This window comes from Dipodomys spectabilis, unplaced genomic scaffold (genome assembly GCF_019054845.1).
Source record: "Dipodomys spectabilis isolate Male_0828 unplaced genomic scaffold, ASM1905484v1 ptg000468l, whole genome shotgun sequence".
Classification (NCBI taxonomy): Eukaryota; Metazoa; Chordata; class Mammalia; order Rodentia; family Heteromyidae; genus Dipodomys; species Dipodomys spectabilis.
Genome location: NW_024871145.1, coordinates 908,649 through 933,380, shown reverse-complemented (window position 1 = coordinate 933,380; position 24,732 = coordinate 908,649). Strand labels below are relative to the sequence as shown.

The window sequence follows — 24,732 nt, the reverse complement described above, 5'->3', positions numbered from 1 at the left end:
GAAGGTGGCTCAGTGGTAGAGCACTTGCATTGCATGCACGAGGCCCTGGGTTCGATTCCTGAGCTCCACATAAGGAAAAAGAAAAAAGCCGAAGAGGTGCTGTGGCTCAAGTGGTAGAGCGCTAGCCTTGAGCTGAAGAGCTGAGGGACAGTGCCCAGGCCCAGAGTTCAGGACCCACGACCAGACCATCCCCCCTCACCCCCCCCCAAAATCGTTAAAACAGTAAGTGTTAAATCTATGAGAGCCAAAAGCCTGCTATGCTTCTATAACTGTATTTGTACAAAAAAAGTCCATGTATCATCCTGATAAGAACAGGAACAGGCCTCTGTTTTGTCATTCGTTTTTTATACCAAATTTGACCTAAAGCAGTCAATTCAAAAGCCATTTGTTGACTCAAATTGCTTTCTAATGGGTTTCCTTATTTCCAGAGCATCTCCCTTTCTTTACACAGAAGTGTATCTGTGATAGGACTCTATTGCTCCCCCAAACATTCAATGGCTGTTCATAATCTGCTTTACAGGATTATGACCCACACCCTGGCAAGGCATACAAGAACCTTCTCAGCCTGGCGTCAGTCAATATCCCCAGTGTCTTTTCTAGCCTCTCCTTTTCACGCATTGCTCTTTCCAAGGCACACTAGCTGTTCCTGGACTTTCATTACTTCATGCCTTTTGCCAAGTGCTGTTTCCTCTATTGGGAAAGGTCCTCCCCCACTCATCTGTCTGCAAAACTCATTAAGAAAGCTCAGCTTAAATATCACTACCTTTATAGCTTTCCCAGAATCATTGTTTCCCTCGTGTCTTTCCCCATACCACTGAGTTGTTTCTGAAAACGTAATCTAATTCTGGAAGGAGGGAAGGAGGGGGTGCCCTGTCCAGCCTGCCCTAGGCAGAGTGACTGCGGCACTACGTGTGAAGCATATTTTACATGCAGCAGTTGGAAGGATGGGGCTAGGTGACCTTTAAGTTGTGACATGTTAATATGCGCATATTTCGCACTGTGCCTACGAGTACACTCCTGGGTGTGTGTGTGTGTGTGTGTGTGTGTGTATGTGGGGGGAAGGGACAGAAATGAAATTGGAGAGTAGAAGGTGGACGCAGTGCAGTAGGAGCAAGCAGATGGGCAGACTCACATGTCTTCCGTTTTTACAGTTTTGCAGAGGTCCATCCCCGCAGCGAGCGCCGAGTCAGGGGTGGGGGAGGTGAGGGGTGGGGGAAGGGGCTAAGGCGGAAGGGGGAGGGGCTGGACTCCATCTGAGGTGCCGGGAGCGGTCACCCTCTTCTGCCACCGGGGCCAGTCTCTCCACGCCGTGACTCACGCCGATTGTGGCCTGCAGGGCGCGCTCGGCCGCACAGCCCCACAGGTGGCATCGGCCTCGGCTGGGCCAGAGGGTTCCCGCCAGGCTAGGCAGTGGAGCGCCGCACAGCGCGCCTTCCCGCCTCCCAGCCACCGCCCCAGCAGCTCCTAGCCGGCGCCAGCAGGCCTGCTCGGTCGATCTTCGAGCCCAAGATGCGGCGGGGCTGGAAGATGGCTCTGTCTGGGGGGCTGCGGTGCTGCCGCCGGGTACTATCCTGGGTGCCAGTGCTGGTGATTGTCCTGGTCGTGCTCTGGTCCTACTATGCGTACGTCTTTGAACTCTGCCTGGGTAAGTGGGGACAGGCCACTTAAGGTGGGGACATTCTGCCCAGCATAAATCATTTTGCCCTACCCTGTACACGGGTGTCCCCTGGGGTGTCTCTCCCTCCCCCCCCCTCCCGACACTGCGGGTTTCCTTTTGCTCCCGATAAAAACTGCCTCTCTCACTGCAGCCTCTGGCTTTTCACCTTGTCTCCCGCGCCCTCCCACGAGGGTCCCACCACGTCGCCATCGCCGCCCACCTAAGGGTTCCAGATTTCTTGGCTCTTCTCACCAGGGCCCCTTTTCTCCTACAGAGCAACCACTTGGTGCTGCATTCTCTCTTTTGGGGGACCCCCTTCTCTCCCGAATGGAGGAACCACCATACTCTGTGCCCTTAAACTCTCCACTCACCCTGCGAACCCTACCAATGCACGCAGTCAGCAGCCCCACCATTTTTCCTCCTGCTAGGATACCGGTACTAGGAATTCCCTACTAAGAATCCAAAAATATTTCCTGGTTCTTTTACTAGTTTTCCTTTCTTCTATTCTGGGATTCACACTAGCTCAAGTGCTTCATCGCTACCCACTTGCATATCCTGTTTTAGCCCCCTGAGGGGCTCCCCCTCTCCCACAGTGATAAGCCTTCTCTTCCCTTTCCCGTTCTCTCAGCTTCTCTAATGGGATGGGGTTCCATATAAAGCCCTCTCCTCTCACACTAGACCCCTAATTTTTATCACTGCCTCCTGCCTTCCTACTTTAGGAAGCATTTGGCTCCTTCCAACTAGTGGCCTCGAGTTATTTTCTGATACCTCCTAGTAGCTAGTGAGCCTGCTTTTGTCCTGGGAAGGTCCTGTTCCCTCCCACCCCCATCTTCTCGCACTGGCATGTTTTCTTTCCCCTCCCCAAAGGGGTCCCACAGTCTCTACCACATTCTCCTAAAGGGTTACTACTTTTCTTACCATGATTCCTCCTTGATTACTTTTCTAGGAAACCCTTTCCCCATCCCCTGCACACGTCCGGCCACCCTCTTCCACTGGTGTTTGCCATTGTTATTTCATAACTGGGATTGCATTTATCCTTGTCTTTTCAAAGTGGGGGAAGCCCTATCCTCTCCTGCTAGAGTTTCCAATATTTGCAGCCCCTCCTAATGACTCCTTTCTTGTTCCTCCTGGTTCTTCCCTGTCCCATTCCCTGTTTTGTGTGCGCATGTGCGCACGCGCACAAGTGCTGGGGCTGGAAATCAAGGCTTGGATACTGTTCCTGAGCATTTTTGCTCAGGGCTGGTGCTCTATCACTTGAGGCAAGTTCCACTTCCAGTTTTCTGGTTGTTAATTGGCAATAACAGTCTCAAGGACTTTCCTGCCTGGACTGGCTTCGAACTGCAATCCTCAGATCTCAGCCTCCAGAGTAGCTACTATTACACACATGAGCCACCAGCACATGACCATCTGCTGCTTATTCGTAATATGGTTCCTACAGGATATCTCATGCTTTTCAACTCCAATTTCCACAGTATTCCACAAGTCGCCCCTTTATGTTTTTCCCTCTTGGATTCCTCTAATTGTTGAGGCTTATTACAAATGGTTTCTAATGTTCTCATAAACTCAAACTAGTTTTCATATTATATCCTGTCCCTCTACTGCACAGCCCCACTTGCTTTTCACTGAACTCTCCTGTTATTCCTGTCTTCTCACAATGAAGAATCCTTGTCTCTTCTCCAAACTCATTTCCTGTTGCTCTTTATTATTATTTTGCTGGTCATGTGTTTTTCTCTCTCAAGACTAGCACTTTCCCGCTTCAGCCATTGCTCTATTTCTTGCTTTTTTGGTAATTAATTGGAGATGAAAATCTCACAGACTTTCCTGCCTGGCTTGGCTTCAAACCAGAATCCTCAGATCTCAGCCTCCTGAGTAGCTAGGAGTACAGGTGTGAGCCACCAGTGCCAGGCTTCATTATTATTCTTTTTTTTTCTTATTTATTTATTATTTATTTTGTCGGTTGTGAGGCTTGAACTCAGGGCTTGGGCTTTGTCCCTGAACCTCTTTGTGCTCAAGGTTAGCGTTGTACTACTTGAGCCATAGCACTACTTCCAGTTTTTGTGTGGTTAATTGGAGGTAATCTCACGGGGTCCTTTCTCCCCGGGGCTGGCTTCGAACTGCGATCCTCAGATCTCAGCCTCCTGGATAGCTAGGATTATAAATGTGAGCCACCAGCACCCATCTTTTTATTTTTTCTATCATCTCTTTAACTAGAATCTCATGGCCAGCACTAGTAAACTTGTCATCTCAATGCTTTCTACTTATTGTGAGGTTCCCACTCCAATTCCACTAGAATTCTTAACATCCTTCCAAACCTCCATCCATATGGACTCCTTTATTCCTCATACCAGAACTTATCACATTATAGAGTCATTAGGGTTGGGGTGCACTTCTCAACCACAGGACCTGACTCCACTCATTACCCCTTTCTCTTACATTTTCAACAATACACCACTCCCCCTGGGTACATTGGAATGAACTGGAGAGGCAGGAGATGACCCTCTTTTTCTGATATACAACTCTGTACATCAGCCTTTGAATTTTTCTCACCTCCTTAGAGACATTATGGAAAAGGCAGAAATAGATTAAAAAATAAATGTCATTAGTTGCCTGCATAGATACAAGATTAGGTGCATATGCTTGCACATGTGTGTGTGTGTGTGTGTGTGTGTGTGCAGGCATTGGCCAGTGCCAGTAATGCAGCCGGAGGGCCTTGTCACTGCCCTTGTGCTTTTTTGCTCAAGTCTAACACTCTACCATCTGAGCCACAGCTCCACTTCTGGTGTTTTGGTGGATAATTGGAGATAAAAGTCTCACAGACTTTGCTGCATGGGCTGCTTTCAAACCATAATCTTCAAATGTCAGCATTCTGAGTAGCTAGGATTATAGGCATAAGCCACTGGTGCTTATGCACCATCTAGTATTGAGGTACATTAAGCACACTATGAAGGGACGGGATGTTTTCCTATCCTCAGACCTTACCACTTTGGCTTTTTTATTGAATGATTGGCTAAAGAAAAAAAATCAAAAGTTTAGCTCCATTATTATGGTATGTATGTTGCTCCCAGCATCAATGCCACATAGTAAGCACTGTTAAACATATTTTGGAGTTGTTCAGTACTGGTTTGCCAAGAAATCTTTCAACATTTAGTAATAATAATTTCTAACTTACTTTGTGCCAGAAAAATGTCTGAAGTACTGTATATATACTAACTCCTTATAATTGAGCCCATTATTCAGCCCATCATGTGGATGTACAAACTAAGGTGCAGACCAAGTTAGAATCAGTGCAAATAATTAACTTTTTATGTCTTTACTTAGCCATATAGTATTAAAAAATAAAACCAATGTGTTTTATTCCCATACAGTATGGCATTTGCTACATGACACTGGCTAGTTTTAAGTGACCACACACACACACACACACACACACACACACACACACACACACACACACACACGCAGAGGCAATCCTTTTAACCATATAAAGTCCATACTATCATTACATTCAGTTTACAGATAAGTAAACTGAGGCAGGGGCACACTAAAATAGCTTACCTAAGGTCAGAAACTAGCAAATGGCTAAAATTGTAGGCAGCTTTGTTCCACCATCCATGGTCCATTTGATTTTTTTGTTCATACTGGTTTTTTTTTTTAACTTAAGGCCCTGAGCTTGCTAGGCAGGCACTCTACCAGTTGAGCCACACCCAAACTTTCTTTTAGCTTCAGTTATTTTTATTTTTATTTTTTTTTGGGTCCGGTAGTGGGGCCTGAACTCTAGGCCTGGGCGCTGTCCCTCAGCTCTTCAGCTCAAGGCTAGTGCTCTACCACTTGAGCCACAGCGCCACTTCTGGCTTTTTTCTTTTTGCTTATGTGGTGCTGAGGAATCAAACCCAGGGCCTCATGCATGCAATGCAAGGACTCTACCACTGAGCCACCTTCCCAGCCCCAGCTTCAGTTATTTTTTGGATAGGGTTTTGTGTTTAGCTTACAAACAACCCCAGACTGTGACCCTTCAACCTGTGACTCTAATGTATCTGGAAATACTGACAGAAGCCACTATGCTCAGCTTGTTGATTGAGCTGGGGTCTTGTGAACTCCCTATACCTAGAGACTAGCCTCAAACTGTGATCCTCCTAATCTTTGCCTCCAGAGTATCTGAGATTACAAGTGTGTGCCCCTACACCCAGTTTAAAGTCCATGCTTTTAATCTCAACACTGTCTTAACATCTTGTCTCACAGAGGTCAACTTGTGACTCACAGGCTAGCTACAACCTGGAATTCTATTTATTTTCTTTGGTTTATAGCATTTTCTTAACATTTGTGTAAGTTAGCATTATTTAAAAAATCAAGGTAAATGCCATATGGTGTCAAACACTTTTAGTCCAAGCACTTGGGAGGCTGAGGTGGGAGGATCTTTAAAGCCCAGGAGTTTTAAGACCAGCTTGGGCAACATAGTGAGAATTCATCTAAGGTAATATAGAATAGGGCAGCCTTGGCTTCCAATTCTGGCTTCAACATACTTTCTTGTCACCTTCCTTTTATAGCTAATTCTCAAATCAGTAGCATGGATTTCAGAAAAGTTAGAGCAAATTTTCTTAAAGTCACATGTTTAGTAAAGAGTAGGGAATTGAAATCAAGGCTGCCTGGTTAAAAGGCTATGCTTTCTCCAATGCAACCAAACTAACAGATTAGTGACTCAATACAACTTAAAAAGTAATATTAAAGAACAGCCATATGCTAGTGGCTCACACCTGTAATCCTAGCTACGCAGGAGGCTGAGATCTGAGGACTGCGGGTCAAAGCCAGCCCAGGCAAGTCCCTAAGACTTTTATCTACAATTAACATAAAACTGGAAGTGGCACTGTAACTCAAAGTGATAGAGCACTAGCCTTGAGCAAAAGGGCTCAAGGACAGTGCCCAGGCTCCTAGTTCAAGCTCCCTGACCCCAAACAAAACAAAACAAAACAAAAGGAATTTGTTTCTAGGAATAAAACTTGACCTCCTGTTCTTTAATATAAGATTAGAACGGAAATCAAAGGTGATATTTCTAGACAATAATATTCAGAATTTGAATTCTGCCTTTTATTAGCCAAGAGACCTGAGGCAAAGTACTAAATCTCTCTCAATCTTAGTTGCTCCTCACCCTTTTATGTGGCTCAGGCTGGCTTTGAACTCATAATCCTGCCTTAGCCTCCCAAGTGCTAGGATTAAAGGCCTGTGTCACAATGCCTATAATATGGTTGTTTATTCCTACTGCAAATACTTCCTTAGTACTTATCCCCATGCCAAACATTGTCATTGTGAGGTTCAATGTCATGCCTCAAAAACATGAAGTGTAGTTTGTTAATAACAATATAAGGGATTCTGCTTGACTCAGGAAATAAGAAGCTTAAGCTTTTAGAGAAGGAAGAAAGTGACAGTATCCATTTTATTAGGGTAAAATTTACATGACATTAAAATAGCAGTGTTAAGGTATTCAGTTCTGTGCTCTTTAGTACAATTCACAGTGTTGTGCAGCTCTCATATCTATATAGTTTTGTCATCTCAAAAGCATACCTCAAATGGGGCACCAGTGGTTTACACCAGTAATAATCCCATCTATTTCAGTAATTTTGGAAATACAGAAGACTGCAATTTGAGGGCAGCTAGGCAAAATGTTAGCAAGACCCCATCTCAATCACTGGGCATGGTAGGACATGCTTATCATCTCAGCCATATGGGAAGTTGAGAAGGGGAGTATCTTGGTTGCAGGCTATCCCAGGCCAAAAAACATAATCACAAGACCCAATCTAAGCATAAATAGCTGGATGAATGGTATACCCCTAGCATACTGGCCATAGAAAGAAGTGTAAATAGGAGGATCACAGTCTAGACCTGCGGAGGCAAAAAACAATACCCTATTTTCAAAATAACCAAAACCGAAAAGGCTAGATATGTTTCTCAAGTGTTGTAGAGTACCTGCCCAGCAAGTGCAAAACTATGGGTTTAAACTCAAACTGCTGAGAATAAAAGGATACCACATAGGCATTAAACAATTCCTCAATGTGCCCTCTGCCCCCAACCTCTGTCAATCATTAATCTAAATTCTATCTCTATATATTTGCCATATGTTTTTTGGGTCTGCATTTTTCTTTAAGAGAAGGGCTTGCTGTATAGTTCAGGCTGGATTCAAACCCATGATCCTACCTCAGCCTACAAGTGCTGAAATTACAGGTGTGCTATCACCATGCCTGGTTTTCTATATTTCTTTTTTTTAATGTTTTTTTTTATTGTGAAAATACTGTACAGAGGGGTTACAGTTACATGAGCAAGGTAATGAATGAGTACATTTTTTTTATCCAGCATTGTTACCTCCTCCTTTGTTTTTCCCCTACCATCCTGTCCCTCCCACCTCCACAACTACACCCCCACCCCCAGACTAAATTGTAAAGTTCATTTTTCGACATAGCGTCTTGTACATCTCATTGTTGCAATGGGTCAATCTGTATCCCTATTTAAATATTTTGTTTTTTCCCTTCCCCTCCCCAAATTATACCAACAGGGGTTATACCATGGGGAAAGGACATACAAAGCAACAAAAAAAAATCACATGGTACCTTATAAATATGTTAGAAGCAATAGCAAGGAAGAAAAAAACCACTTGTGTCCCTATCGCACAATGTTGTTAGGTTAGATCTCTATGGTAGCGTTTGACAGTAATTCATTACTATTATGACTGAATAATATTCTTTTTAAATACATATTTTTATTGTAAAGATACTGTACAAAGGGGTTACAGTTACATGAGTAAGGTAATGAGTATATTTCCTATCAAGCATTGTTCCCCTCTCCTTTGTTTTTCCTCTACCATCCCTTCCCTCCCACCTCCCCAACTCCTCCCTCTCTGCCCCCTCCCAAGATGTAAAGTTTGTTTTCAACGTAGTGTCTTGTACATCTCATTGTTACAATGGGTCAACCTGTATCCTTATTTTCAGCATTTTGTTATTTCCCTTCCCCTCCCCCAAATAGAAAAATGTATATACAAGATGCAGGGCACCGGAATCATACAGTGAAAACAGAGTTTATACCATGGGGGAAGAACATACAAAAGAAACAAAAAATCACATAGTACTTTATAAAAACATTAAAAATAGCAAGAAAGAAAAAACCACTTGTGTCCCTATCTTGGAGTTCATTTCGCTTAACATCATCTTATATGGTCACATGTACATAGCTTTTGAGCTTTTCAGCTTGTCCTAGACATACACTAGATATTGCAAATAAGGGACCTATGTTTCTTTGGGCCCGGCTTACTTCATTTATATAATTTTCTCCAGGTCTTTCCATTTCCTAGCAAATGGGGCAGTGTCATTCTTTTTGATGGAGGCATAGAATTCCATTGTGCATATATATATATATATATATATATATATATATACACATATACATATATATATATATATATCACATTTTCTTGATCCATTCATCTACTGAGGGACATTTGGGTTGCTTCTGTATTTTAGCTATGATGAATAATGCTGCGATAAACATAGTTGTGCTAGTAGCTGTAGTATGGTCTTGTTTGTGATCGTTTGGGTAACTGCCCAAAAGTGGAATTGCTGGGTCATAGGGGAGCTCTATGTGGAGTCTTTTGAGGAATCTCCATACTGCTTTACAAAGTGGTTGAACAAGTTTACACTCCCACCAACAATGCAAGTAGGGTTCCCTTCTGGCCACATCCCCTCCAGCACCTGTTGTTATTGGATTTCTTGATTATAGCCATTCTAGCTGGGGTGAGGTGGAATCTCAATGGTGTTTTGATTTGCATTTCTTTTTTTTTTTTTTAATTTAATTTTATTTGTGAACTTACTGTACAGAGGAGTTACAGTTACATGGGCAGGATAATGCGTACATTTCTTACCAAGCATTGCAGCCTCCTCCTTTGTTTACCCTTCACATCCCTTCCCAGCCTCCCCCCTCCCCCCCTAATCCCAATCCTTCTCCTTCCCCCCCCCCCCCCCCACCAACGTTGTAAAGCTCGTTTTGGACATGACAACTTGTACTTCTCATTGTTGCAACAGGTCCACCTGTATCCTTAAACAACTGGTTTTTCCCCATCTCCTCCACAAGTTATACTGACATCAAATATAGTGAAAGCAGGGGTTATACTGTGGGGGAGAGACATACAAAGCAACAAAGAGATAATCTTATTGATTTGCATTTCTTTTATGGCCAGAGAAGTTCAGCATTTCTTCATGTGTGTATTGGCCATTCTTACTTCCTCTTCAGAGAGATCTCTCTTTAAGTCTTTTTTTTTTTTGGGTCCGGTCGTGGGGCCTGAACTCTGGGCCTGGGCACTGTCCCTCAGCTCTTCAGCTCAAGGCTAGCACTCTACCACTTGAGCCACAGTGCCACTTCCGGCTTTTTTCTTTTTGCTTATGTGGTGCTGAGGAATTGAACCCAGGGCCTCAGGCATGCAAGGCAAGCGCTCTACCATTGAGCCACCTTCCCAGCCCTCTCTTTAAGTCTTTAGCCCACTTATTAATTGGGTGGTTGTTTCTTTGAGGATCTGTTGTTGGGGATTTAATTTTTTGAGTTCTGAGTATATTTTAGATATGAGACCCTTGTCCTTTGTATGGGTAGTGAAGATCTTCTCCCAATCTGTGGGCTTTGTATTGATCTTGTTAGCTATGTCATTTGCCATGCAGAAACTCTGCAGTTTCATGCAATCCCATTTGTCCAACCTTTCTTTGATTTGTTGTGTTTCTGGTTCTTTATTAAGAAAATTTTGTCCTGTGCCAAGGAGCCCTAACGTTTCTCCTATTCCTTCCTGCAATGTTTTCAGGATGTCTGCTTTTGCTTCAAGGTTCTTTGATCCATTTGGAGTTGATTCTGGTGCAGGATGATATATAAGGATTTAGCTTTATGACAATAATATTTTATGACTGAATAATATTATCTCTCTCTCTATATATAAATATATATATATATATATATATATATATAAAATTGTCCATCCATTTATCTATCTGTTGGTGGACTTTTGGGCTGTTTGCCCTATTTATTTTCAATAGTGCTGCTTTGAATATTTGTGTACAAGTATTTGTTTGAATATCTGTTAGTTCTTGAGTATATGAAAGGAAGAAAGAAGAGTGGAAATCATTGGGATATATGGTCATTTATGATCAACTATTTGAGGAACCCTTACATTATTTTGCAAAGTGGCTGCAGCATTTTATATTCTCACCTGCAATGCAGGGAGGAGGGCTCCACAGCTTCACTGCCCCACCTACTCCACCATTTTCTGTTTGTTAAAAGCCATTTTAGTGAGTACAGTTATTGAGTAGCTGCCTTTTATGAAAGTTCTTGGCCACTTTTTTTTTTTAGGAAAATATCTATTCAATCTATTGTTCATTTTTTTAAAAATTTGAGATTTTTAGCTGGACTGGCAATCTTTATTGTTTAATTGTAATTTTTAAAATACTCAACCTTTGTGTATATATTGGAGGAGGGGTTGGTCCCAGGGCTTGAACTAAGGGCATAGGCTCTGTCCCTGACCATTTTGTGCTCAAAGGAGTACTCTACCACTTGAGCCATACCTCCCCTTCCAGCTTTTTGCTTGTTAATTGGAGATAAAAGTCTTTGGGACTTTTCTTCCTGGGCTGACTTTGAACCACAATCTTCCTATCTCAGCCTCCTGAGTAGCTAGGACTATAGGCAGGAGCCACCAGCATTCAGCTTGAATACTCAACCTTTATCAGAAAAATAATTCAGCCATGTTTTATGACTTGTCCTTTCACTTCCTTGCTAGCATCATTTAATGCACTGTTTTTAATATTGATAAAATTCAATTTATTTCATTTTTTTCTTTTGCTTCTGCTTTTGGTGGTATGTCTATGAATCCATTGCCAAAATTAAAGAGGAAAAATTTACCCTATTTTTTTTAACTTTTTCTTTCTTGTCTTGTCCTTTTTTTTTTTTTTGGTACTGGGGATTGAACTCAGGATGTTGCACTTGCTAGGAAGAGCTTTGCCATTGAGCTACATCCCTGTCCTACCCTGTGTTTTTTTGTAAGAGTTACAGTTTTAGGTTTTACATTCAGGTCTTGGGTCTATTCTGAGGTAACTATTTTATGTAGTGTAAGGCAGGAAGGAGAGAAGCTTCATTCCTTCTTGCAGGCAGCTCAACTGACTGATCATTCCTGCATGTACGGTAGACACGATTCTTTCTCCTGTTTATTGGTCTTGACACAATCCTCATAAAACAACTGAATATATATATATATATATATGTATATATGTATACAGACATACTTATGGACTTATAATTCTGATCTACTTTGTCCTTCTGTGTTTATACTGCTGTGCCTTTATCAAGTTTTTTAAAAGTGTATAAAACGGGGCACTGGTAGCTCACACCTGTAGTTATAACTGCTTAGGTTGAGATATTAGCATCTTGGTTTGAAGCTAGCCCAGAGTCTCTTATTTTCAATTAACCGAAAAATCAACTGGATTTGTGGTTTAACTGGTCTCAGAGTATCAGCTGTGAACCAAAAATCCAGGCCCCGAATTTAAGTCCCAGTATCAGCACAAAAAGTCTGCACTGAGGAGAGGAACAAGCACAAAGCCCATGTGCATATGTTCATATGAAATATTTATAAAAATGAACTCTAGGAATTGGAAAAAGGTTTTTTTTTCTTTTTTTCTTTTTTTTCTATTTGTTCATTTATATATCTTTAGGAGTATAACGGAGGCACAGAAATGGAGGGACAAAGGATGAACAAATACAGCAATGGTACTCACTGGACACTATGTTGAATATGAACTACAATTTGTGGGTGGGGATGGGAGGTAAAAATTGAGAGAGTGCAAGGGAAGGGGTGACATGTCCAAAAAGAAATGAACTCTTTACTTAATCATGTAACTGTAACCCCTCTATACATCACCATTATAATAACAATAAACCTTTTTTTTTTTTTTTGCTGGTCGTGGGGCCTGAACTCTGGGCCTGGGCACTGTCCCTCAGCTCTTCAGCTCAAGGCTAGCACTCTACCACTTGAGCCACAGCGCCACTTCTGGCTTTTTCTGCTTATGTAGTGCTGAGGAATCGAACCCAGGGTCTCATGCATGCAAGGCAAGCACTCTGCCACTGAGCCACCTTCCCAGCCCAATAAACCATTTTTTAAAAGAAAAAAAAACCCTACATCTCCCAAATTTCTTTTTCTTTTAATATTTTTGAAGGCAGGCTCTATTGTGGAAGGAGGTACCAGCAGGAGGCATTTGGGCTGTCAGAGGGTGAATGAGGATGCAGATGCCTAAGTAGTTTATTTGCATGTGTGAAACTAGAACAATAAAACCTGTTGGATTTGTTTTAAGAAAGGGAAGGGGGATAGATAGGGATACATTGCATACTTGTATGAAATTCCACAAGGACAAAAATCATAGAAGAAGACTATCTGGAGCTATAAAAAATTGTTTTGGGAGCTAGAGCATGGGGTAGAACACATGGCCCTGAATTCAAACCCTTGTGCCACTAAAAAAGTTAGGATTCTTTTGGCTATTCAGAATCACTTTTAATTTCATTTGAATTTTAGGTTTAGTTTGTCCATTTATACAAATATAATAAATGAGGTGTTTTTTTTTTTTTAAGAATGACATTCAACCTGTGTGTTGCGTTGGAGAATTGCAGTCTTAATCTCAAGTCTTCCATTCCACATGAAAGTGGCATTTTTCTTTCCATTTACTTAGGTTATCAGTTACTTTTCAGTGTTTCCTAATTGCTGTTTTTTTTATTATCTTTAAGCAGTTGTACAAAAGGAGTTGCCGTTTAACAAAGCAGTTTATTTCATCCATCCTTCCTCTACCTATCCCTTCCCTCACTCTTAATTTTGTAGGATATACCTTGGATTCGGTCTTCAGCCTTCTTAAATTTATTCCCTCTTAAATTTATTGTAAATGGTAGTGTTTTCTTCATTTTCTCTTCTAATTGTTCATTCCTGGAGAATAGCAATGGAACTGATTTGGAGTCCTGATCTTATGTACTACAATTTTGCTGAATATGTTAATTAGTTCTAAAGGTTATTGCAGTTATGGATATTTAGGATTATGCTATCTGCCAGTAAATATAAATTTCCTTCTTTCCAATTTGGATGCCTTTTATTTATTTTTCTTGCCAAAATTGCACTGGCTCCAACTTCTGGTACAATTTTTAAAAATAGAAATGATGAAAGCAGGGATCCTAGCCTGGCTCTTGATCGACCTTAGGGAGAAATTTTTAAGATCTTCCACTATTGAGCATGCTGTCAGTTGTGAATCTTCTATAAATGCCTTTTATTAAGCTGACAAAGTTTCCTTCTATTAGTAATATCTTGATCATTTTTCATTAATGTATACAGAATATTGTTACATGCTTTACTTGAGATGACCATGTAAGGTTTTGTTCTACTTTCTATACAATGTATTACATAATTGGTGTGTGTGTGTGTGTGTGTGTGTGTGTGTGTGTGTGTGTGTGTGTGTGTGTGTGTGTGTGAATATTAGTGCTTGAACTCAGGGTCAGGGAACTGTCCCTTAGATTGTTTTTTTGTCTCTAAGCTGGCATTCTACCACTAGAGCCACAGCTTCACTTCCAGATTTTTGGTGATTAATTGGAAGTAAGAATCTCACAGACTTTCCACCCAGACTGGCTTTGAACTGTGATCCTCAAAGCATAGCCTCTAAGAAGCTAGGATTGCAGGTGTGAGCCACTGGCATCTTTTTGTATGTTGAACATCCTTACATAAATAAATTCTATACATTATATAAATTCTATATAGTCTGTTGCTTTGAAAAAAATCCCACTGTTCCTATATCATGGAATTGTTTCCTAATATTTGCTTAAGGAATTTTACATCTATGATTTTATATCTATGTTTATAAGAGATATTTGTACATAGTTCTCTTTGTGTGTTTTTATCTAGCTTGGGTTATCAGATGATACTGGCCTCTTAGAATTAGTGTTACCTTCTCTTCAATGTGTTCCAGCAGTCTGAGAATTGATATTCATTTTTTTAATGTTATAGTAGATTTATTCATTCAAAGCTATGTAGTACTGGGATTTTGTTTCTTTTTTGGTTGTGGGCCTTGAACTCAGAGCCTGGGCACTGTCCTTGAGCTTTTTCACTCAAGGCTAGTGCTCTACTTTGAGCCATAGCACCGCTTCTGGTTTTCTAGTGGTTAATTGGAGGTACGAGTCTCATAGACTTTCCTGCCAGGGCTGCCTTTGAACCACAATCCTTAGATCTCAGCATCCCAAAAATTTTGATTACACATTTTCTTTGTTATTTCTTTATTCAGATTTTTTTTGTTTCTTCTTATTTCTGTGTTGGTATACCTTGAAACAGAACCATTTCTTCAAGATTATCCAATTGCTAGGATATAATTTTTTTCACAGTTGTTATTAACGACCCTTTCATATTTTTGTGGAAAAAAGAGAAAACTCAAAGCTTTACATAGACTTACCCTCTTAGCAAGTGTGAAATATACAATACGTTATTGTTGACCTTGATCATAGATGCAATGTTTACAGCAGACCAGCATAGTTTATTCTTGTTTAAATTTCATGCCCATCAACTGGTAACTTTCTAAGTCCCTCCTTCTATCTCTTGGCAACATTCTTGAGTCAGTTTGGATAGTTTATTTCTTTTTTTTTTTTTTCTTGGTCTGTCCTGGGGCCTGAACTCTGGGCCTGGGCACTGTCCCTCAGCTCTTCAGCTCAAGGCTAGCCCTCTACCACTTAAGCCACAGCACCACTTCCAGCTTTTCCTGCTTACATGGTGCTGAGGAATCCAACCCAGGGCCTCATTCATGCAAGGCAAGCACTCTACCACTGAGCCACCTTCCTAGCCCATAGTTTGTTTATTTCTAAGGATGTTTATTCCATCTAGGTTTTCTAATTTGCTGGTATAAAATTGTTGCTAGACTGGGCTGGGAAGGTGGCTCAGTGGTAGAGCGCTTGCCTTGCATGCATAAGGCCCTGGGTTCGATTCCACAGCACCACATAAGCAAAAAGAAAAAAGCTGGAAGTGGCGCTGTGGCTCAAGTGGTAGAGTGCTAGCCTTGAGCTGAAGAGCTGAGGGACAGTGCCCAGGCCCAGAGTTCAGGCCCCATGACCGGACCCCCCCAAAAAATTGTTGCTAGAATTCTATATTTTGTTTGTGACAGAATATTGCTATATAGTCAAGTTTGAACTGGAACTCATAGTTCTCCTGTTCCTACCTCCCAAGTGCTGAGATTACAGGTGTATAATCTCATGTCTAGGTTTAAAATTCTATTACAATCCATTCTATTTTTGTAGGTTGTCAACCTTCATTTGTTTTAAGTCATCCATCTCTTTTTTCTTGTACAGTCTAGTTAAAAGTGTGTAAATTTTGTTGATCTCTTCAAATTCTTCCAACTTTTAGGTTCATTAATTGTTTGTATTTTGTTTTTACTATTTCATTGTTCTCCATTACAACTTTATGCTTCCTTTCTTAAGTTTGAGTATAGTTTGTTATTCTGTTTTAGTTTCTTGGGGTGTAGTTAGAGCCTCAATTTGAGATTTTTGCTCTTTTATTAACGCAGACATTTACAGCCATAAATATCATGCTTTTGCTATATCCCATAGGAATTGGTATATTGTGTTTTTGTTTTCATTTGTCTCTAGGTGCTTTCATTTGCCTCTACATACTTTCATGTGATTTATTCTTTAGCCTGTTGTTCATTTAAAACTGATTTGACTATCATTTTAGATATTCAGTCTCCCATGTGGAGTTTCTTATACTTCTTGAATTTTTTTCCTTTTCTTTACTGTCAATTTGGGAAATATCCAGCTATCATAATTTCTTTAAATAATCTAATTTCTTTAAATATTCTTTCTACTCTATTTTTTCATTCTTCTGCCTCTGGAGGCCTGTGTGTGTGTGTGTGTGTGTGTGTGTGTGTGTGTGTGTGTGTGTGTGTTTCACACATACATGTATGTGATAGCGTCCTACAGGTTTCATAAGCTCTGATTATTTTTCTTCATTACATTCTTATTCTGCTCCTAGTACTGAGCAATTCAATGGACATATTTTTGTGATCACTGACTTTCTTCTTGTTTTTGAAGTCTACAGTTGAACTTCTCTGATCAATTTTTTATTTCAGTGGTCTTTTCAGCTCTAGAATTTCTATTTCTATATTTTCATTTATGTTTTGAATTTGCTAAGGCACCATCCTGGTTTCCTTTAGTTCTTTCTCCATGGTTTTCTTTAGCTCTTCAACTGTATTTGAGAAAGTTGACTTAAGATTTTTACCAAATAAGTCCATGCCTGAGCTTTCTTATGGACAGTTTTCAGTGATTTCCTTTTTCTTGTTAATAAGCCATACATATTTATCTCTTCACGTGCTTTATACTTTTTTTGAAAATGACATTTTGTATGTTAAAGTGGTAATTCTAAGAAACCAGATTCTTCTTTTTCTCTGAGGTTAGTTGTTGCCTGTTGTGAGTTATTTGCTTCTTTAGTGGTATTTTTTGCGTGTATGGGGGTCCTGGTGCTTGAACTCAGGGTCTGGGTACTGTCCCTAGCTTTTTAAAAACATACATACATATATATATATATATATATATATATAGAGAGAGAGAGAGAGAGAGAGAGAGAGAGAGAGAGAGAGAGAGAAAGAGAGATATGTATATACATACACATATACACATATGTGTGTGTGTATATATATATATATATATACATATACACACATATATTCTAATAACAGGGGTTGAACTTAGGGCCTGGCACTAGCTTGGCTTATGGCTGGTGCTCTACCACTTGAGCCTGACTATTTACTAGTTATTTTGCAATAGAGTCACTTTTCTGCTTTGGCTAGTTTAGAATGTTCATTTCCTGTTGTACATTACCTTTAGTCTACATAGAGATGAAAGCTTAGTGTCTTCTCAGTCCTTTCTGTCACTTGCCTTAGTAGCAGTTAAATGCCCTTATTTCTACACTCATACCCCTTGTCAATCTCTTCTTTGCCAGATTTTGTGGTCAGACATCTATTGATAGATGATGTCCCTTACCAAGGCTGCTGCACTCATTACCTGTGCCTTTACTTGCTTCTGGGAAAAGCCACTCAGGAGCTGGCTCAACATGGCGAATGTACTGTGTAGACAAAACACAGAGCAGACTTTATAATGGCTTTAAGGGAATCACAAGACAATGGAGATTTACAACTACAGATCTCTGAGAATAAGATCCCAATCACTCCCTCTAGCATTAGAAACCTGCACCAGGAATGTGAGCCTCTGGTGATCTGGGCTATAGACAAGGGTACACAGCCCATTTAAAAGTTCATAGCATTCTCTTACTACAAAGCAGCAGCAACTCTTCCCTCTGACTGTTTTAGGTATTTTACTAAATTCCAAAATTATGCAAAAGTTGCTTTTGGGACAAGATAAAACTCTGGAATTGCCTTCATTGTCTTCGTTTTTGGTGACAATATTCATTTTGAGATAAAAAAATAAACCAGGGCCAGGCGCCTGTAGCTCACACCTGTAATCCTAGCTACTTAGGAGGCTGAGGTCTGAGGATCACGGTTCAAAGCCAGCCCAGTCTGTGAGACTCTTATCTCCAATAAATCACTAGAATACTGGAAGTGGTGCTGTGGCTCAATTGGTAGAGTGCTAGCCCAGAGTTCAAGCCCCACGACCAACCAAAAAATAAATAAACCAGTTGATGGACAAGTGAGAGCTAGTGTATTCATAAACTACTTTGCTAAATGGCAACTCCCTTGTACAAGTACTTAAAGATAATAAAAAACTGTTTAGGAGCTAATTGAACTCACAAAATAGAAATTCTGGGCTGGGCATGGTGGTACCCACCTGGGAGGTAGTAGGATCATGGTCTAAGTTTGGCCCTTGGAAGAAAAACACTGGAATCAATCTGAAAAAATAAAGGAAAAAGGCTTGCTTAGCCAATATAAAGTTCTGATTTCCAAACCTCAATACCACCAAAAAGATAGTCTCTTCAAAGAGAGTCAAGAGAAATGAAAAGTGCTAAGATGAAAGCTAGACCATTTTCTAGAAACAAAGTTTCTACAGCAATACAGGCTTTCCATTTAAGTTTATATGAATTATACTATTAAAACACACAGCTAGGCACCTGGGGTTCACACCTATAATCCTAGCTAGTCAAGAAGCTGAGATCTGAGGATTGCTGTTCAAAGCCAGCTTGAGCAGGAAAGCCCTTGAGATTCTTATCTTCAATTAAGTACCCCCCCCCCCCCCCCCCGAAAAGCTAAAAGTGGAGCTGTAGCTCAAGTGGTGGAGCTCTAGCTTGAACAAAAATGCTTAGGGCTAGCTACAGGCTCTGAGTTCAAGTCCCCAAACCCACATCAAAACAAAATGAAACCAAAACCCACTGCCATGTATCATACCTAATTAGCAAGAGAAATCAAAGTGGTAAAATAACTTCAGTAGTCCTAAAACTAGCTGATAATTAAGATCATGTGCTGAAACTTTTAAATATACATTTCTACTCCTCCACCTAGACGTTTGTGTGAAGGAGGCCTTGGAATTGCATTTTTACCAGTTGTCCTATATAATTATTAAAATCCTACAGGCTTATGAATAATTGCCTCAAAAGTCCATGAGCATGATTAACTTTTCTACAGGGATAATTGAAGCCTGACATGATTAGCTTGCTTTCTACAAGCAGAAAAACAGAAATGTATCTCAATTTCCTATTTCAAATTCTATTCTTCTCCTGACCTGGTATCTAAGAAACATCTCAAAGAAAAAGTGGAAATGAAAGGTATTCATTTTGACAATGCATAAATTAAAACTATCGTACAACTGAGTGTCTATAATTTTTTTTAAATCACACTTATTTATTGTGAACTTACTGTAAACCAAATCTCACATTATCAATTCACTTTTGTTAGAAAAATGATAATGAGTAGCTAACAGTAATTAACTACTGATTGTTTGCCAAGCGCCAAAGTACTTTATACTTACTTTATCATTTAATCCTTATAACAACCTGATTATCATTATAGATGAAGAAACTGAGGCACGAAATGTTTAAGTCTTCCTGGTCGTAGAGCAAGTGACAGAGCTAGAATATAAATGAATACCAAAGTATATTCTATGCTCTAGTACACTCCCTCTTTAAGTGTGTCATCAGTTCAAAGAAAATTTCATGTTGGAAGTAGAGACTCTTTACCTCAGTGAATTCCAAATGCTTTCCAACTTCAGGTTCTCTTTTCATAGGTCCATTTTGTATGTGTGTGTGTGTGTGTGTGTGTGTGTGTGTGTGTGTGTGTGTGTGTGTGCGTGCGTGTGTACACGCAAGTGCAAGCACACGTGGGGCCTATGGCGTGAACTCGGCTTGGACACTGTCCCTGAGCATTTTTGCTCAAGGCTATGGCTCTACTACTAGGGCTCCATTTCTGGCTGTTATGCTGATTAATTGGAGATAAGAGTCATAGGGATGTCATTCTTTCTGATGGAGGCATAGAATTCCATTGTGTATATATACCACATCTTCTTGATCCATTCATCTACTGAGGGGCATCTGGGTTGGTTCCATATCTTAGCTATGGTAAATAATGCTGCAATAAACATAGTTGTGCTGGTAGCTTTAGTGTGGCCTTGTTTGTGATCATTTGGGTAAATGCCCAAAAGTGGGATTGCTGGGTCATTGGGGAGCTCTATGTGGAGTCTTTTGAGGAGCCTCCATACTGCTTTCCAAAGTGGTTGAACAAGTTTACATTCCCACCAACAATGAAGTAAGGTTCCTTTCTGTCCACACCCCCTCCAGCATCTGTTGTTGTTAGAGTTCTTGATTTTTGCTATTCTAACTGGAATGAGGTGATATCTCAATGTTGTTTTGATTTGCATTTCTTTTATGGCTAGGGATGTTGAACATTTCTTCATGTGTCTATTGGCCATCCTTCTTTCTTCTTCAGAGAAGCTTCTCTTTAAGTCTTTCGCCCACTTACTTATTGGGCAGTTGTTTCTTTGAGGATTTGTTGTTGGGTGGTTTAATTTTTTGAGTTCCAAGTATATTTTAGATATGAGACCCTTGTCCTTGTTAGGAAATGGAAAGGCTTGGAAAAAATTATATTAAGTGAAGTAAGCCAGGCCCAAAGAAACATAGGTCCCATGGTTTCCCTTATTTGCAATATCTAGTATAGGTATGAGTCAAGCGGAAAAAGTCAGATAATGTGATGTTAGGAAAACGAACCCTCAAATATGTATTTTAATGTTTTTGTTTCTTTCATGCATGTGTTTCTAACGCATTTATAAGATTATTTCTTTGTTGCTTTGTATGTCCCTCCCCCACAGTGTAACCCCCGCTTTCACTATATTTGATGTCAGTATAACATGTGGAGGAGATGGGGACAAACAAGTCGTTTAAGGATTCAGGTGGACCTGTTGCAACAATGAGAAGTACAAAATGTCATGTCAAAACCAGCTTTACAATGTCGGTGTTGGGGGGGGGAGGGGGGGTATGATTGGGTGGGGGGGGAGGGGGGAGGCTGGGAAGGGAGGTGAAGGGTAAACAAAGGAGGAGGCTGCAATGCTTGGTAAGAAATGTATGCATTATCCTGCCCATGTAATTGTAACCCCTCTGTACAGTATGTTCTCAAATAAAATAAAATTAAATTAAAAAAAAATAAAAAGAGTCATAGGGATGATCCTGATTGGTGTAGCTTAGAAGGGCAATCCTGAGATCTCAGCTTCTTGAGTAGCTAGGATTACAGATGTGAGGTGCCTCGCTATGGGTCCTTTTGAACTGCTCTGATGAGCCTCAGGTGTCTGTCTATGAAGTGCTTCAGCTGTGGCATTTGAATTGAAATGTTCAGGCAGGATGAAATTACATTCCTTCTACTTCATACCAAAACAACACTAAACCAAAACCATGTCATCTATTTTCTGGATGTGCCAAGTTGAAATGAAAAAAATTATATCTGTTGTGTTAAATAAAATATAGTATTGGAATTAATTTCACTATTTTTTAAGCTTTTTAGACTGCTTCTCTTACAAAATTTAAATTTTGGGTCATATTATGAGTCTATTTGACAGAATTTCCATGGAGTTTCTTCATGTTCTTTGTTTTTATTGTGCTGTTACTGAGGTTGGAACTTAGGGTCTCATACTCTTGCTTGACTTCTTTTGCTCAAGGTTGGCCTTCTACCACTTTAGCCACAGTTCTACTTCCTCCCATGTCCTTCCTATGCTATTTTTTGACCAACCCATTAAGCCCCAAGTTAGGCTTATCTTTCTCATACCCTTCTGTAATCCTGCATTATGCATCTACTTAAAGGAAATCATGAGATATGCTCAAGTTTTAGTGTTAGTTCTATGATGAAAAGCCACTGCATGTCCTCCACCTGGCCAAACTTTTCTCTATATCACATTGCAAAAGAAAACCAATAATTGGAAAACAGAGAAAAGCCCATACAAAAAGCTATTTGATGATAACTCTAGTCATTTAACTCCAGCAGTGAACTAAACTTCGAAGAAACAACAGCTATAATTACCTGTATAACCACATTATCCTATAATCATGCATGACAAGTTACCCATAGAATTGACTAAATGTACTCTTACCCAAGAGATTTCTGGGAAGCAATTTACTTCATAAAAATTTAGTATGACTCCTAACATTTTCATTTTAAATATGACTGAGTAGTTTTGCTTCTTCCTTTAACAGTGCAAAAAGCAATATTAGAAATACGAGAGGAAAAGCAGAACTACTGAGATAACTTCCATTATTTAGAATAGAGTTCTTTTCCATCTCAGAAATATGTAACTTCAAGTGGGAAATTTTACAAGAAAATGTTTGACTTATTGACATCTTGCTGAATTTCAGGGGTGAAAGATTTTAAACGTCAAGTCCACTGCCAGACTAATGTCAGAATGGCATCTAACAACATTTCCAAGTGTTTTGTAATGGGAAACTCCTGCCTTCCAAACGCTAATGGTCATTAAAAAAAATATTTAGGTAGGATAATTACACGTATTCCTTGAATACCATTATATTTCCACCTTATATTTCTGATGTATATGAGTTTTAATTTTTTTATTATTATAAAGATGATGTACAGATAGGTTACAGTTTCATAAGTCAGGTAATGAGTACATTTCTTTTGGACAATGTTGCTCCTTCTTTCGTGATGGTAGTTGTTATTTTCCTCTTCCTCCATCTCCTTCTCTTCATTTTTTTTCTATTTTTCTAGTTATTTTTGAGATAAGTTCTAACTTCCTGCCCAGGAGTACACCTGGACCACAATCCACCTATTTTAGCTTGCTTATTATAACTGAGATGACAGGAACATGCCACTACAACCATCTTACTTCTATTGAGATGGAGTCTCAAAGATGGTTTTTCTTCTGGCTTGCCTGGAACTGTGATCTTCCTGATATCAGCCTCCCACATAGCTTACTCAGAATGATAAATGTGCAACACTGTGCCCAGCTATGTGTTCACATGTGGCCTTATGAACGTCTGTGTCCAGGCCTACCTCAAACTACAATCCATCTATTCTTAGCCTCCTAGGTAGCTATGATTATAGGTGTTAGACTGCATATTTTTTTCTTATTCAGTGCTAAAATATGTTATCCTACAACTTATACACATTCATTCTAGTCTCCCCACTGCTCTTGGATTATATAAATCAATGTCATTCTTGAAGGTGTTGAATTTAATTAAAGATAGCTGTCCCTAGCTGGGCACCATTAGCTCACACCTGTAATCCTAGCTACTGAGGAGTCTGAGATCTGAGAATCATGGTTCAAAACCCACCGTAGGAGAAAAGTTCCCATGAGATTTATCTCCAACAAACTACTCAAAAAACCAGAAGTGGTGCTGTGGCTCAAGTGGTAGGGCACTATCTTGAACACAGAGAGGCTCAGGGACAGCACTTAGGCCCTGAGTTCAAACCCCAGGACTGGCAAAAAAAAATGAAAAAAAAAAAAAGATAACTGTCCCTTCACCTCCTATATAGAGAACATATTAGTTCTCACTTTTTCTTCCATATTCACGTTGTCTCATTCCAGTATCTGCAAGTACAAGGTGATCTTTCCTCACCCAAAGTGCTGGAGCAAGTGGCCAAGCATATGGAAAGTCAGACATTTCAAAGCAAGTGTTTAGGATGAATACATAAGAAGTATTGTCTGAAGAGACAATATGAATGCATTCAACCTGATTTAAATATTATATGCTTACACATATCAAACATTATATAGTCCCCCCATTAATCTGTACATCTTTTATGTTTTTGTGTTATCAGTTAGAAATGTTCAGCCTGAGGTAGAAGAAGAGATAGTCTATTGGTCTCTAAGAAACTCTATTTTCTCCCACTCCATTTTAAAGAGATGTAATTAGCTCAATTCAAGGTCTAGTGGAATCAGTGCAGCCAGGCGTGTGCAAAATCATGAAGTCTCAGGTTGACCCATCAAGGCTTCTTGTTCACAGTTCCATACCCATTGTCACAGTATGCACCTCTTTCATATATTCTTAACCAAGATTCTTTAATTGGGAAAAAGGAACTTGTTATTAGTCTCCAGTCTGTTGTGTTAGAAAAAAAATCATTTAGTCATATTTTAGCACAGGCAAAATTTAATAGTTTAACAGACCACTCAAATGATTATTTAAGAGATAATGTTTATTAGCATAAATTAATTGTACAAAAGGGTTTAATTGTGATATTTCCATAGATGTATATAATATACTGATTAAATTCACCCCTCTACTATTTTCCAAAATCCCCTTCCACCTCTGTCCCCAGAAATGAGAATTGTTTTTTAAAAGTTACTAGACCTGTATATAAAGGGGAATGGTATGACAATGAAGAAGTAGCACCTAGAACAATTGTCTCATTCTGTTTTGAATTTCTCCCATTTCCCTAACCCTTATTTGTTATCATTATGTAGAAAAGTCTTTAATTTGTCAGCTTCTTAGCATTGAAGTCTGTGTCATATGACCTGTTTACCTTAGCATTTAGTACAAGTGCACACAGATGGTCATGGTGGTGAGTAAAGAGGGGTAGACTTCATTTTGAACAAATAGCATTTTAAATAGAAGTGATATATGAAAA

The 24,732-nt window shown here is 39.8% G+C and overlaps 1 protein-coding gene across 2 annotated transcripts in view; it reads left to right on the top strand.

Annotated features, from left to right (window-relative positions):
* Window positions 1-1,455: 1,455 nt before the first annotated feature.
* Window positions 1,456-24,732, top strand: part of Zdhhc15 (zinc finger DHHC-type palmitoyltransferase 15) — a 105,133-nt gene continuing 81,856 nt past the window's right edge. For both annotated transcript variants that reach the window (XM_042668688.1, XM_042668687.1), the window contains exon 1: window positions 1,456-1,645. In XM_042668688.1, the coding sequence (XP_042524622.1) occupies window positions 1,510-1,645 (136 nt within the window). In that variant the 5' untranslated portion in view covers window positions 1,456-1,509. The remainder of the gene's footprint in view (window positions 1,646-24,732) is intronic.